The sequence below is a fragment of the Aphelocoma coerulescens genome, chromosome 1A, assembly GCF_041296385.1.
Source record: "Aphelocoma coerulescens isolate FSJ_1873_10779 chromosome 1A, UR_Acoe_1.0, whole genome shotgun sequence".
Lineage (NCBI taxonomy): Eukaryota > Metazoa > Chordata > Aves > Passeriformes > Corvidae > Aphelocoma > Aphelocoma coerulescens.
The window spans coordinates 25,456,800-25,473,288 of NC_091014.1; the positions used below are offsets into that span (position 1 = coordinate 25,456,800).

Sequence of the window (16,489 nt, forward strand, 5' to 3'; positions counted from 1 at the left end):
CAAGGTTGGGCACTGTGAGGCTTAGCAAGTTTGGCTTTAATATCTCCTTGGCGGTTTCTTTTTATATCTCCTTATATAAGTAATCTTGGCAACAGTAAAATCATGGCATTTTCTCTTTCCCTGATAAAAGGAACTGTCCTTCACAGTTAAAGCATTGCTACTGCAGGATATACATCAGTGAAAGAAGAGGTTATAAAGCACTAAAATAGTCCACTGGGACTAGCTAATGCTTATCTGTGAAAGCAGCACTTACCGAAAAAATTCTTTTCTATTTCGTTATAAAGGAAAAAAAAATTTCAAAATACTACAAGACTGCCTAGAAGGAAAGAAAAAGACTGAAAACCAACTAAAGGGATATTAGCAGAAATTATCAAAGTGAAACAATAAATCTAGCCTAATTCTTGGCTTTAAATGAAACAGTCGATTGCTATCAGAGTGACTACATATGTGGGGTGGAGTGTGGGGGATTTTTGGGGGGTTGTTTGGTTGGTTGGTTGGTTGTTTTTAAATAAAGGCAGAGCAGACAAAGTATCAGGGCTGTAGAGAATGAAATGCCAAAACCAGTAAACCATTATGGGGTATTAAGAGACAATAGGGATTTTTAATTTAAAGCCAAATCTGTTCAACAAAAAAATGCTTCAAAGACAATATCTATGTATGTAGAAATAAAAACTAACCTAGGAACACAGATTTCTTCAATCTGTGTGCCAGTGTCATGGAAAGCTCAAGAAGGAGATTGTGTGGAATAAAATCAAATTTGCCACCTACCCATCTGTTTGGCCGGCAACTGTTTCAGGACATTTTTTCCTTTTTCATGTGATCTTGCCTCCCTGTTCCCCTGTCTTTCTGTTCTTTTGTTTGCATTTATTTTACTGATGTCCTGTACCTTGCATGTCTTGTAAAACAACTCAGTAGGAGCTTTATATTATGTACTAAGTTCAGCAGCTACTCCTTTGGACGTGGCTTTCAACCACTTGCAGAAAACTCCAGCTTATATGACAACCAAAGACTGCTACCTACAAATGGGCTATTCACTCAGGCATGCTTTTCTGCAGGCTTGTAAACACAGATATCACAGCTGCTCAAGGAAGGGCAAGAGTGATGTCAACTAGAGCGGTGCGTGCGTATCTGTAACTGGAGACATGTGGAGATGTGTCGATTCTAGTCAGTCTGGTCCTGTGGGGAGGCAGCTTCAAACTACCTCTTGACAGAAAAATAGAGTATAAATAAATAGACTACTAAGTCAGGCAAGCCTTTGCAAAACATCTTTAGCCAAGTAATTGTAAAATACTTTGAAGAGGGAAGTGCTAAATGAAGAGACTACAGAGTAGGAAATAAAACATCTGTACCACCCAGTGAAGCAGTTTTATTATCTTGACACCATTCAGCTATTTTTATCTGCTTGTGCACAGGAGCAGCTTTTGAATGTCAAGAAAACCATCCTGCCAGCAATATCTATTATTTTCTCATCTGGGATACCTAAAAATTCATGTGAAGAGGGTGGGCAGTTATCCACTGCTAAAATATATCCAGAGGATCCACCTATAAAATGATGGACCTTAGAAGGCTGTAAGTAACATAACATAACGTAACGTAACGTAATGTAACATAACATAACATACATAACCAGTGCTCCAGTACAGCTCTTTGTCTTAATACAAAGTACTCAGAAATGTCTAGAGCAACTTGAGACTTCCTTTTCAAGGGAAAGGGAGCTACTTTCTTATTGGTACTAATAGGTGACATTTTAACATGACTGTACTTTTAAAAACGGGAAGTTCTTCTTTATTAAAAAACTCTTGTGTCCAGCACACTTGGAATCCTACAGTAAGGCTTGCTGTTGCTCTTGTGAAACACCTTCAGTTTGTATTAAGCCATGTAATATGCACACATGATTTGTATACAGATTGTTAGAGTGATCACATTCTGCCTTACAGGGGATAGTGTTTACAAATGAGAGCCGAGTGAATGAACATTGTTGTTGCTGTTGTGGTTTTTGGGGGGCTGACCTACGTGAGAGCAGCTTTTCAGAGAAGGAGTCTTGGTGGATGACAAATTGAGTATGAGCTGGCAGCGTGCCTTTGTGGCCAGGAGGCCAGTGATAACCTGGGGTGCAAAAGGAAGAGTATGGCCAGCAAGTGGTCCTGCCCCTCTACTCGGCCCTAGTGAGGCGACATCTGGAGTGCTGTATTCAGTTCTGGGCTCCTCAGTACAAGAAACGTAAAGAGCTGCTGGAGAGGATCCAATTGAGAGCCACAAAGATCATCTAGGGTCTGGAGCATCTCTTTTATGAGGAGAGACTGCAGCAGCTGGGCCTGTTTAGTCTAGAGAACACTGAGAAGGGATCACGTTAACGCATATAACTATCTCAAAGGCAGGTGTCAGTTGGATGGCGGCTGGCTCTTTGCAGTGGTGCACAGTGACAGGACAAGGAGCAGTGACCATAAACTAAAACACAAGAAGTTTCACCTCAACTTAAGGAAGAACTTCTTTACCTTGAGGATGACAAAGCACTGGACCAGGCTGCCCAGGGAGGTCGTGGAGTCTCCCTCTCTGGAGATATTCAATCCCCACCCGTGGGGAGTTCCTGTGTCACCTGCTCTAGGTGACCCTGCCTTGCCAGGGGGGTTGGACAAGAGGATCTCCACAGGTCCCTCCCAACCCCAAAAATTCTGTATTTACCAACATCACATTTTACTTCATTATTAGTCACGTAACTACTGTTCAGCAGGTCTTGTAGTTACAGCAATGAAGCCTTTCACAAAGTGCTTGCCCTTCAAGACAGGCCCTTCTAAAAAAGCAAGAAAAGAGCTAGCATAAAACATTTGGTGGATAGGAAACACTGCTGAATGGCCATCAGCTTTCTCGACTATCAGCAGGCACATGTGCAAACAAGAGATTAGATGCTGTAAGTGGTTAATTCCCAGTTTTGAGGCTCTTAATGATTTTTCTCGGGATGAATCTAGTTGAATCATTTATTTGAAAAAAAATTAATTTTGGACTTGCAAATTGTCACCATCTGCCCCAATTATGTATTTTTAATATGACAATTCATTTCAACTAATCAGGATTTAATGGACTCTAAGATCTGCTGTAATATTTTTGTTTTCCAATACTGAAATGGTTGGCTTGAGAAGCTAATTTAGGGTTCAGAGTGGGTAAGACTGGATGTGGGAGATTTTTTTTTCCCCAGAATTTTTTTTTTGTTTATAAGAATATGGTATTTTGTTACATAAATTCTGTCTAAAATAAATCCTAGAATGAATGAAGCGGAAAGAGATAAGTAACTATTACATTTTAAAATAAAATCTAAAATTTTCATACATTTAACTTAATGCATGATGAAAACTGTAAGAACAAACATATTCTTTTATAAGTTTCCTGTCTGCTTCTCACACCTCAACAAATTGGCAATGAGAAGCTAACCTTGTGAAATACTCTGTTTTAAACCAAATCCTACCTATTAGAATTACATACAACTACAAAGTCTTATGTCAGAGGGCATTTTACATAAAACCAGAAAAAGACTCCTAGGGAAGTCAAGGACAGATTTTTAAATCACTATTGATAATGGGTGAAAGGAACTCAAGAACATCCATCATGATCTGCTATGCAAAGCTGCTAAGTAGACCAAGGAAGCTATATTATATATATAAATACAGGAAATATAATCATAACAAAACAGCCCAAGCCTTTTTGAGGTCTTCCTATCACTGCTACATCTGCAATCTGAATCCTCAAATGCAAGTATTTGCTGTTGCCTATTCCAGACCAGGAAAACTTCATGGAAGAACTCAGTTTGTGCTGTCCCAAAGCCAGCAGTTTGCTATCAAACATATGAGGGAAACTTTTCTGACACATCTGCGTGATATTCAGCTCTGAAGATAATTCACTGCACAACCATAATCAATAAAAAAAGGCAATTCCTCAAAAGAAAGCACACAATGGTACATTTTATGCTTACCAAACTATCAACATCTATGCTTGAGTTTACTGCCCACTGCAAGGTTCCCATGATGTTCATAGCTAAAGTAAGAATAATTCCAGCTGTACCTGGTCCATCACCTGTGGAGAGAAAAAAACATTCAATTACTATGCAAATAAAAGGCCATTAGAAATCAGAAAATTAGCATGTATATCTTAAAATGCATATTCATACTCTCTCCTTTATTTCATGGAGAAAACATGGATTTTTTAATCATAAAAAGGACTAAGAGATAAATCACAGTTAAACACCTGGCTTTGGCACTGAATTCACTAGAAACCCTAATCTGGTTTGGAGGAAGAAAAAATTAAATCTTGGTACTTAAGCTGTAAACAGAATCACATCTCTGCAATCTTGATTTGACTTTCCTTTTTCCAACACATATGAATCTGTGAAATTACTCTTATGTAATTAAAACACCACACACAGCTAACAACTTTAAAATTCAAAATGGCTTACATTTTCATTTCTTGGACAAAAAGAGGACGTTCTCCTTAGTGTTGTACAAAGATGCAGATGTATATTCTTTAGCTTTAATTGTCTGCTCTAACAAGCATGGGATTTTCCAGGGATTTTCCTTTATGACTTCATACAATACAACATAAGCATTTAATCTACCACACTGTCGATTTTCAACCTCACTATGTGTTAAATGGAATTGAGAATTTAAGCCAAATGGCTTTCTATGATTTCTCCATTCTTTATATAGTTTTCTTCAACAAACCTCCTCCTGTTTTGCTTATAAACATCTTTTTATCTAAGTAATTATAAAAGTAAGCAATAAAAGCAAAGTATTCCTCATGAAAGCTGATAAATTAAGAAAAGGAATTTAGTGTTGCTCCAAGGGCCTATTATTTATAACAGTAAAGGTTACAATGGTGGCAAGATGACAAATTTTAATATTTTTTAAAGTGTTTCTAACTCCTTTTCTCAGGTAATACATCCAGGAAAACTAACACAAGAAAAGGTTTTCCTAAAAACCCCAAACTAAGGACACAAAGTGCGAAATGAGAAGGACAGCAGGGAACATTGTTTCCTATGAATGGTAGGGGAACTAGAAGTCTCCTTAGTAACAGAAGTACTGTAAGTGCCTATTTTCATACAGAAGTATTTGTGTGGCTGATTTTTTTTTTTTTAATGTAAGGAAAGCTAGAGCTCCTTATACATAAATAGAAGACAGCATTTCATAAACTGTACAATATTTGATAAATTGCAAGCTCTTATATAACTCCTTTTCAACACTGAAGTAGAGCTGAAAGAAATTTGAATATCGTTAGATTTAATAACCTCCTCCATAAAATCATCAAACTCTTGTTCATCAGTGACCATAGTACTGAAACTGCAAACAGATCCTGCACACAAAGTCCAGCATAAAACTTGGAGACATAGAATGATGCCCAAACATAACAAATGCATAGTGAATAAAAAACTCTATTTGAAGTAATCTCTATCTGAGTTTTTCCACAGAAATGAACTATTAACATTCTGGGGACATCATACTCCTATTTTTTGCTTGTTTGAGGCTGGCTACACCTGGCCAGTCATGGGCACCACTTCAAATACAAGTAAGATATTGCATGATTCTCATTCATATACGGTGTTTACTAGGAGTGGTAAGTCATTTTTCAGGGGATTTTGAATAGAATTTGCAAAACTTCACATAGAAAAATACATCAGTGGGTTGTGAATTAAAGAACTGGATGACAATTTGTTCTGGTGTGGGCTTTAAAAGATTATTAAAACTTTTCATGTCTTAGCCATTTTCAAGTGAGAGGAACATTAACTTCTATTTACTAAAAACCTTTGAGCTACAGATGTGATCAACATCCAAGCTTCTCAAAACAGTAATGTGGTTTCAAACACGAGATAATTTTACAGCAATTACAATCAAGAAAATGAAAGTTTTGTCCCTTCAGTTATTATTTTCAGATTAATCCCTTTAATGAGTCCTCTACAATATCACTGCAGGTAATAATGGTGCTATTTCTATTTTAATTAAATTGTGTTTACTACTATGAAATACTTAAATCAATGCATGCTAAATTTTGCAACCATTTATTTCTCTCAGAATTTCCTAAAGCTGAGCTGTTAAAAAGAAGCAGCAGACTTCCATTTCAGTTTTCGGGTCAAGTTACCATACCTGTAGTTATGATAGAGATAAATGCCACGGCAACAAAAAAGACAACAAAGATAATTTCTATCCTCATCTGGAACCAGCGCAGTGTTGACAGGTAGAGGAACCAGTTTGCCGTGTGTAGGTTCAGAGCTTTGTGAAATAAGGTCTCAAAATACGGCTGCCGCCCAAAAGCTCTCAGTGTCCACAGCCCTTTTAAGCTTGTAACAAGATGGGTGAAAATTGGACTCCGAGCTGCAAAGTGTTTAAATTAGAACAACATAAACATGCATAAGCAAATTCCTTTGATATAATGCAAACACCCACCCATGCTCTACCTCACAGCAGCACAACGACTGTAACGTCAGTGTGTAATTTGCATATGTTGTCAAAGTACATGACTGGAGTAATCCTAACGAAGGATATACAACAACAGTCTTTCCAAGAATGGGTTGAAATTACATTCAGTTTATTGACAGGAAGGATGACAATTATTCTTCATAGTTAGCACATAACTACTTGTCTCATGTCTACTTGGGGAAGCTCTTGGCCTTCTGTAAGAGGCCACAAGAGAAAGGCTGCTCCTCCCCAGACAAAATTAATTCCTGCAATTTTGATAACTCCATCATATGAAGCTTTTTTAGTACAGGCAGAGTACTTTAATGCTCCAGATTCAACTGCACTGACATGGTAATTTTAAGCAGATCTTGCATTACATAAGAAGTGGTGAGCCAATGCTGGATCCCTGTGAACATCAAAGAAATTTAAATTTAGATCTGAGGTGCTCCAGAATTACAGTTAAGTTAAAGGGAAGAGAATCACCACTGTTTAAGACTTAGGACTGATTTGCTGAGGATCTGCAAAGCCAGGCAACAGTGCATGGTCTGCAAATTCATACTTCCAAATGAGGTTTTCAATTTTATTTGGAACATTTTAGTCTCTTAATGAGGGAAGAGGAAGGAAATTTAATCAAATAACTTATTCAGAAATAAGAGATCTTTGTGATCAAGATATATCCATTGAAAATTTTTCTAACGAAGAAACAAATTCAAAGGGTACATACCAAGTCTGACCACAATTTTGCAAGTTACATTTACTCTCAAGAAAACTGTATGTCAGGACTCTATTTGTTTTCAGCTGCAGTGGTGATAAAGCCCATCTTTAAAAAGGCCTTTTTTATTCCTCTTTGGCAGCAGAGCACTCAGTATTGGCTGGATCAGTAACAGCCCTGGCTTTAAGGAGATACGAGTTCTGCTCCCAAAGACAATGTCATCTTGCAGAAGAGGCAAAAAAGAGGAGAAAAGGTGAATCACTTCTCAACTGATTTGTTGTGGATTTAAAAGTCTACCAATTTTGCTGCTCCTACCTTCAGATTCCAGTTGTTTCAGCTGCTGAGAAGTGTGGAGGAAGTATGCCCTTAACAGAATAAAGGCTGCTATCACAGGCACTGATGCCAGGAAGATGTAGGGCTCTAATATTGAGACTACTGTTATAGCGCCAATCACAATCAGTATTAACTGTAGAATGAAAGAAAAATACTATTGATATAGTAAACTTGTAATTTTATAGACTAGAGATTGGTGGTGAATCTCCTTTCTATGGCAACTATGTACTGTTTCAACAAACATAAAGTGCTAACCTAAGAAGATTTGCAGCTGAGAACAAACCTCCATGAAAAGATCATGAATAACTTTGACCAGATCCATAATCTGTTGCAATAAGCTGACATATATTTCTGAAAGATGGAAGAAGTGTTTTCTGTAGTACAATCAGTATTGCAGGCTTCTAAAATATGAAGCCACACAAAAACAGTAGCAGCTAGGCACTCACTCTCCACTTAAAATTGTAAGAATGGCACTTGCAATATCTGCAGCCACCTACCAAACCTACCAGTGCTGTCCCTGTCTTGTCTGGACTAGGTGTGCAAGACTGTCAGGAGCTGAGTGACATTCTCCTGCAGGTTCTGGGCAAAGCAGTCTTGCTGAGGATCAGAAAAAGCAGGAAGTTGTACTGCTTTGCTTGCTCAAGGGACTGTAACCCACATATGAAACTAGCACTACTGCTTGTCCGGATCAGAAGACAGGAAATAAATTGTAAGAGAACATGTGGTATGACAAATTAGCAGTTTCAGGAGAAATGAAAAGGTGTTTAAAGATGTCAGAAGACTCAAAAGGAACAAAATTGTTTCAGAGTTAATCTATTTTAACCTAGCAGAGATTACTACCATTTTAAGACCTCATCCTCAGTAGCTCCAGACAGATTTAGCTAAATCTGGTCTTGATCTTTACTCTAGAAGAGACTTAAGCACCTAGACTGTTTTTGTCTCATATCTAAATCTAATAAAAACCAAGTGTATCAGTGTACATAGAATAGCAAAGTTCTGATTTGTACCAGGGTGTTACTTTTAACACTAAACAACTACTTCAAGCGACAAACTTACCAGCATAAACCAACTGCAAATGGACAATTTTTGGACAAAATTATGAAGTTGCATTGAAACATCACTGCAAATGACCAGTCAGCAAAGAAACAGATGGAAAGCAAAAGTAATTTCACATTAGAAAAAAGCACACAGGGGGTGCTTATGCTACTACATCCACATAAACTCAAGGAAGGATTTAAGTTCCCAGTATTCAAAGTTAGAGGTCTTTCATGAACAGGTAAGCACATTCTAAGTTTCCTACCATTTTTTTTCATCAGAAACCTGAGCAATGCAATAGCAGCATCACATTTTATTAAAAAAAATTACATTACAGCTGAACTAGCTAAAAGAGGAATGGCTTTAAACTGAAAGAGAGCAGGTTTACATTAGATACTAGGAAGAAATTCTTTACTGTGTGGGTAGTGAGGCATTAAACAGGTTGCCCAGAGAAGTTGCAGATGCCCCATTTCTGGAAGCGTTCAAGGCCAGGTTGAAAAGGGCTCTGAGAAACTTGATCTAGTGGAAAGTGTCCTTGCCTGTGCAGGGGGGTTGAAACTAGATGATCTTTAATGTCCCTTCCAGCCCAAACAATTTTATGATTCTACGATTTCTTTCACTGTTTTCCTCATTTCTCTTAAAGGAATGGTGATACGTGTGGGTTATGCTTGTGCAGGCTGTTTAGCACTGGTCTGTAGCAATGCAAGAATGGATTTGTGTTTACTCATTACTTCAAATTGCAGAAATTAGTAACACTTGTATCTCTCTCTAATTGTTAAGAAGCAAATGAGCTATTCAACTGATACTGAGCCAAATTATACAGCTCTCCCATTACTTGAGATTACAGTCACTCAGTGACTGTTATAATTCCCATTTCTGTAATTTACTCAAATTTTGTGAAGGTCACCATGATGCCATGTTGTTCTAACTGCTGGTCCCACAGTTATTTCACTAAAAAGTTGAATATGAAACTCTATGTTATCTCATAAACTCCAGAGTCTAAAGTCAGATGATGAGACTTTCTCTAAACAGGCAGAAACAAAAATCTAAACCACAAGCCAGCTGTATTGGCATATAGTTGAGGAATGGCAGCAGTGGGCTCATGCAGCCCAGTTCAGAGCCACAGTGCTGTGCTGCAGTGCCCCAGATGCTGAGCTTTCAGCCCTGGGAGAGAGGCCAGACGGGGAGACATATTCTGCTGTTTCCCAGTTCGGAAAATGCAGGTGGCACTAGACAGAGCAACTCAGCAAGCATTCAGGGTGACAATGACTGCAACAGCCAATTTGATTAACCAACAGGAGCTGATCATTTAGGGAAAACCAGTCACGATCACAGGCATAAATGTTCAGTGAGTTCACTATGAATTTTTGAGTGTGACCATATTAAACGTTAGGGGCAAGCAGTATGTGCCAGCAGCATCTCACATGAAGGATCTCTGATAAACAAGGACTGGTTGATAGAACTGGGCTTAGCCTTAAGAGGGGGCTTGGTATAACCATCTACTGGTACTTATTATCTTTATATAAAATATACATGTTTCTGTATATGCAGTTTTTTATGATTTACATAATTAAAAATATATTCTGTTTATATAGACTCCACTAGGTATTTCTTGTGGACCATATGTGCTTGAGACAAATTCTTTTCAATGGCACACACTGGGAAGATAAGAGGCAATGGGCACAAGCTGAAATGCACAAAATTCCATTTAAACATAAGAAAAAGCCCTTTCATCATGGGAATGGTCAAACACTGGAACACGTTACTCAGAGAACTTGGAGATATGCAAAAATCCAGCTTGGCCTTGAGCAACCTACTCTAGCTGAACCTGCTTTGAACAGATGGGTTGGAGAGGTTCCACATCCTAGGTCCCCACATCCCTTCCACATTCTGTGACCTTTCAACAACCAGCAGAAGGAAGAAGTCCTATCTATAATTTTACTGTGTCTTTCAGAGGAATCTGACTTTGTTCATTAGCAGAGTCCATGGAAGTCTGAATCTATGGAGGACCAGAAAGAATTTATTGTGAAGGAATGACTGTTAAAATTATTCAAGCCAGTGGGTAGGTTCAATGATCTTCAGAAGAAGAACCTGGAAAGACAGGGCAGCTTATCACGCATGTCTAGAAGCCTCTGCAGCTGAGACTGGGGAGAGAGAGGTGAACCTATGGGACAATAGGCCACAGCTAAACCTCTGAAAGGCATCAGAACAGAAAAGCCAAATGTTAGGATTTTCCTTATTCTTGAAAACATGAAAAACTAGTCAATTTTTTGTAGAAAGTTTGAAATGTAGAGACAGACTAACTAACATATTTCTGGAAGAACATCCCCATGCTAGATCCAAAATATCAGAAACAAAATCGTCATATCAGAAGAGATGGTAATAACTACTGTTCATACTGAAGATTATACTGTTGATTCAGAGTCCCAATGTCCATGTTTACTCATTCAGCAGGTCCTCATGACATCAGCAGAACATGAAGTAAAGCTGTAATGTACCTGAATCTCTTCATGTCGAGCTGCACTGGCCTCTCTGAAGTCATGAGTTGAAGTTATCAATTGCTCACAGAGATATAGGGAAAGGAATTCTGTCTTTATCAGATCATCATGTTGGTAGGGACCATAAAGGAGGCAAACTCACAGGTGGAGATAGGCAATCCGTACAGCAGAGTGTTTGGGTTGGGCCTGTACATCACCTTAATAATGTAGAGAGGAACAGGAGCGCCAGGGAAGATTTGCTCCTATTTTTAAAATATTCTGGGAACAAGTTCTACCCAGGAAAAAGCTGGCATTTCCATAGAAGACAACAGAAAAGTCAAGAATATATTCAGCAGAAGAGAAGTAAACTAAGGGTTATGCTTGCAAACTGGGAACAGAAGAGCTTAAGGAGGGGAAGTTATGAAAGTGACAATGTAATCAAAGAATAGCATTCAAAAAATAGTAAGCTTGACCCACGAGAAACTAAGGAATGCCCTGTATGATTTACAGTTGAATGTGGGCAGCAGCAAGGATACTTGTCCAGTAGGGGTCTGCAGGGCAAAAATACTTGAGCCTGAGTCATAAGAGTGGTTTGCATAAACAGTGGAGGTAAGTACACACAGAGGCAAGTACTCAAAAAGGAAGCAATAAAGTTGACCTACAGGATAAGCAGGCACGTAAATAGATACATAGAACGAAAAAATTCATACGATTTCTTTTGCAAGATGTACAGCTGAAACATTACATGGCTACAAGACAGCAGAAGTTACAACTTTTATTCTACAAACCTGAATGAAGTCAAATACTGTAAGTGGAAGTAAGTCATCCAGTACGGCCGTATCTTTTGAGAACCTGTTAAGCATACCACCTATGGATTAAGAAAAAAAAAAGTCAAACATTTTAATACCCCCCAAATCCCACATTTATTACTTTAACAAAAGGGACAACTTTTTCTGAATACAAAATATTAAGTTTTTTTAAGTACACGCAATTCCATTACAGTTAAGTGGAGCTACAGTTTCTTTCCCCATGGAGGAATTAGGCTACACAACTTCTGTTTCAGCTCTTGGAAAAAAAAGAGAAGCCAGGAAAATGTAATTAAAAAAAAGAAACAACTAAAAAGGGCAGAAACAGAGGCACAAAGGATAAGGTCTGTACCCCTTATTCAGCAGGCCCTGCTGATACACAGGTAATTTGCACATCAGCATTTGCATGAGTTTCCTCATGTCTGAGTAGAATTATTGTACTAAACATCATGCAACAACAAAGTTAAGAGTATAAGAGAAAACAAAGGAGAAGCCCATTGTTGTATCCTCATTTAGCAGTGTTTCCTGTAATCTAGTACTTAGCAGTAAGAAGCGTACAAGATAGGAATTTCATGTACAGTGGGAGATGGAACTTGTTGCACCAGTTATATAATGAGCTTATATCAACTCCCAAATTTGAATATGCATACCATTATTCACAATAACTGATGTTTTATGCCATTTTGGTAGGATTGTTCATTAAAAAAGCTCTATTTATCATCCACATCTGATTCCTTGTCACTCACGACATAACTGACTACATCTCTTCTATTGCAGTTTTTGACAAAGTCTATTCTTTAGAAGTTATTCTACTTTTATTGCCTAGAACAGTTAACAGTTTATTCCCCCCAAATTTCTTTCTTACAGAGTGATATTTCAGAATCAGAATTGACAACTGAAATATGTCACACTTAAGTGCAATCAAGTTTCATTAAAAGATTCACAAATTACCTTATGTGGCAAACTTCTAACATTCTGCTTGACTGAAAATGTAAATGGAAGGCAACAGTGCCCTTTAAAAGAATGAAAACCATTTAATTGAAATTAAATGCACAGATAAGTCAATCACCTCCCATCTCAGTTACCTGCTTTCCAAGAGTTGAATGTTGACATAGGTGCATGAAGAACTGCATGCATCATCTTTTGATGAAGGGTTTTAGACACTGTTATAAGTGTATGCACAAGGGGCAAACCTCTGAAGATTCCCATGGCAAGCAGAGTATCTGCCACTCCCACATAGATGTAAATGATGTAGTAGCTGCTAGTGTCAGTGACAATCACAGGAGGTTTGCCAGAGGTGCTGTTTTCTGACTGTGTTGAATTTGCCTTCAAAGCTGACCTGTGTGATGGAAATGAAAAATAAATGCATTACTGGAAATTGTGTGCTTTTTCTCTTTTGTTTACTAAACAAAACCAAGCGGTACTCCAGTGTCCATTTGGTTTAAAAATATGATAATGGTTAGTAATAGATATTTCCAGTAATTTTTAAAATACTGTCATGTATGTATGAAATATAAATTATTATTTGCTCTGGTAGTCTCTTGCAAATCTACTGCCTGTTTAATCACTAACAAATCAAACATAATCCAGGAAATTATATCCACTTCTTTTAAGCAGAAAAATTAGTTTAAGTCTTGAAGAAACTGAATTATTATGGAAGTAAAATGCTTTAGGTATACTGTAAAAATCTAAGCCCTTAGTGACTTAATGTAGATGGAAATCAACATAAATCACTCCACCTCCATCACCTAAGTCACCATATGCTTCTATACTCAAACACACAGACCCATTGCTGCAGGACAAAAACAGGGATTAAAAGCATTAACACAGGAAAAGCCACTGGCTTTTTCACTGCTCAGTATGTTTTAACCTTCAGCTGCTGACCCTGTAACTTCTGGGCATTCTTCATAGGTGAGCAGAGGAAATTTTACAAATGGAGTCTTACAGAAACTGCTCCCTTAAAATGTTCCTAAGCAAAAGTCTTACCCAGCACCTCTGAATCACAGTATATTGAAGATAATTGGGTCCATACATCCCTAGAGTGAGCTGACCGAGGAAAATCTTGCATACACTGTTGTGTACTCAATAACAAGGCATAAACCATTTGACTGTTATTGCACAAAGAAATACCAGAAACCACCTGCACAAGGTATTTAGATTTTCCATCTATGAACCATTTTGTTGACTGTAAGATAGTGACTATGCACATAGAATTCTGGCAGAATTTATTCATTATTTACAGAAAAAAATTAATAAAAAGGAGACCCCATTTTCTCAATAAATTATCAGCACTACTTACTTTTGAAGAAACCATACCCCACCAAGAGAAGCAGCTACCTGTGACCAAAGAAAACAAAGTCAGATTTTGTCCTATCACTTTATGTAATTTTTCTCACTTATCTTTTTTCATTGACTTTATACCTGTTTTTAGAGGGAGCATAATAAATGGGTGGAAGTCAAACTTACTTGAAGCAAAAACCTTGTAATATCTGCTTCTCTCTCCACGGAAACAGTGCAGTGCATCCTACCAGGAAAGCTACATTTAGACTTGTATGACAATCAGACTCTCAAGTGTCTAAATATTCTTGTATTGTTTTTTATCATACTATTAACAAAGGTTTGCTAATGACTTCCTAATGATAACTGTATGCCTTAACAGATTTTAAGTTTTAAAGATTAATATTTTTAATGACCCTAGAAGACTAAAGTATCTTCAAAGGCAGCTATTCAAATATGAACGTCAAACCTTTAACATTATTATTTTTGCATTGTTGTTCTTGCTAGCTGATATCTACATTTGGTATATTCATTTGATTGATATTGCTTGGCTGCTTAGTTTTACATAATTTTCCACATAATTCCACATAATAATTTACATAATTTTACATATAATCTATTGTAATAGTTTTTAAATGTAGAATTAAACCCTTTTTTTAAGAACCATCGTAAGATGGTTCAGCATTCAACAGGAGTTTAGTCTGTAATATGTTCTTGTCTGTCCACCAAAATACTGGAGACCTTAATCTAATCTATCACATTTTTAGTTTGCTCTATTTCTGACTATGATCATTTTTTCTAAGGGTTGAAACAGTTTTTACAATTTCTTCCCATACATTTTTATGTCACTGGTACAGAAATGTATTGTGGTAATACCCCAACACAAAACTGATGTCTTCTCTTTGGGAACCACTAACTTTTGCAGGTCTTACAGTAAATAACTCAAGACTGACTATGATGGTCCTGAATTCAAGTATTTGTAAAATCAGGCTTCTTTCACGATACTGTTTTTACATCTCCCAACAGAATTCTGTTCTCATCTTGACTCCTCATAACAGAGGAGTTTTTTCAGCTGTGAAGATGATGGTAGGTAACATTGTCACAGAATAGTTTTACAAAGCCTTTCTCTGTGTTTCCTTCCAAAACTGCTCTTCTTGCAGTTCAGCAGCCCTAGTCCCTGGGTATTACATGTAGGAGACACAGTTTTGAGCTGCTTAAGAGAGCTACACCACATACACCTTGCAAACCTAGGAAATATGTACAGTTGATGTCTTATTTATGGTGATCTGCGTGGACTCACCTTGGAACGTGCAATACAAAGCAATCCATTCAAAATCTAAACCAGCATCTCTGAAATTTCTACAGTAGTCCCACCCAGACCTGAAGGCGGTAAAAACACCACTTTCAATTTCTTGAATGTTCATCACTAGCCTCACTTCATTGTCTCAGGTTGGAAGGGTACAAACTGTTAGCACAGGACAACATAAACATTTGGCACGGTATTTCAGCTCACACACAGAGGTTTGCTCAAGACTAGACTAAGGCTGGATATCTTCCAGCCCATTCATTTACCAATAGGCTTTTACTTCAACAGTAGTCACACTGGAAAATTTAAAGTGTATGGAAACATTCTTTGTCATAAGATTTTTTTTTTCAATTAGAAAACGAGGCTTTTGAACCGTTTAAAAAAGCTTTAGCCTAAATTAAAAGCAGAAATGTTTAATCAACATTAGAAATATATGCTGAATATACAGGAACAAATCTGATATACCTTAAAGTTAACATTTTCTTTCCCTCTAAAACTCACATTCAGCTTTGCTGTTGTTTACATAGCCATTTTCCACTACCATGAAAAAAAATTTACATGATAAGAAGAGCTACATATCTAAATACTGTCTTGTTTCTGGAGTTGGTTTAAAAGTTTAGGATGTTCAACTAGATCTAAGCTCCAGGATTTATTCCTGGTCCAAGAGAACTAACTGAAATCACCTGCAACATAACATTAGTGTAAATTCAGAATACCATCAGTCACATCTTTCTCCAGAGAAGGAAGGTTGAATCTCACTGCAAAATTGCTGAAAGCCCTTTGCTGACAATCAGCCAGAAACTAGTCCTATATTCCTAATGGATTCTTCTCTTCATTCAGTTCATGTTGAAAAATACCAAGAGAAATTGGCAGCATATTTTGTAAGTTGACATATGAATACAGTCTAGTTGATTTCCCACTATGAAACATGTTCCTTCCCTTTGAAAAATACTTGATTTAGGATATTCACTATAGAAGAGGACACTATAAGATTCTATATGCTAAATATCTTTTCTAAATTGAGACACAAGACAAAAAGCAGGCAATTTCTGTTATATGAAAACAGTCAAATGTCCATGAAAAGCCAGATGTTCTTCAGTACTTTT

At 37.3% G+C, this 16,489-nt stretch overlaps 1 protein-coding gene across 2 annotated transcripts in view; it reads right to left on the minus strand.

Moving 5' to 3' along the window:
* The window catches only part of CFTR (CF transmembrane conductance regulator), a 91,135-nt gene that overhangs the window by 22,785 nt on the left and 51,861 nt on the right, over positions 1–16,489 (minus strand). For both annotated transcript variants that reach the window (XM_068996873.1, XM_068996863.1), the window contains exons 16-21: positions 14,100–14,137; positions 12,886–13,139; positions 11,783–11,862; positions 7,465–7,615; positions 6,126–6,353; positions 3,965–4,065 (exon numbers count right to left, since the gene is read on the minus strand). In XM_068996873.1, coding sequence (XP_068852974.1) covers positions 3,965–4,065; positions 6,126–6,353; positions 7,465–7,615; positions 11,783–11,862; positions 12,886–13,139; positions 14,100–14,137 — 852 coding nt within the window. The remainder of the gene's footprint in view (positions 1–3,964; positions 4,066–6,125; positions 6,354–7,464; positions 7,616–11,782; positions 11,863–12,885; positions 13,140–14,099; positions 14,138–16,489) is intronic.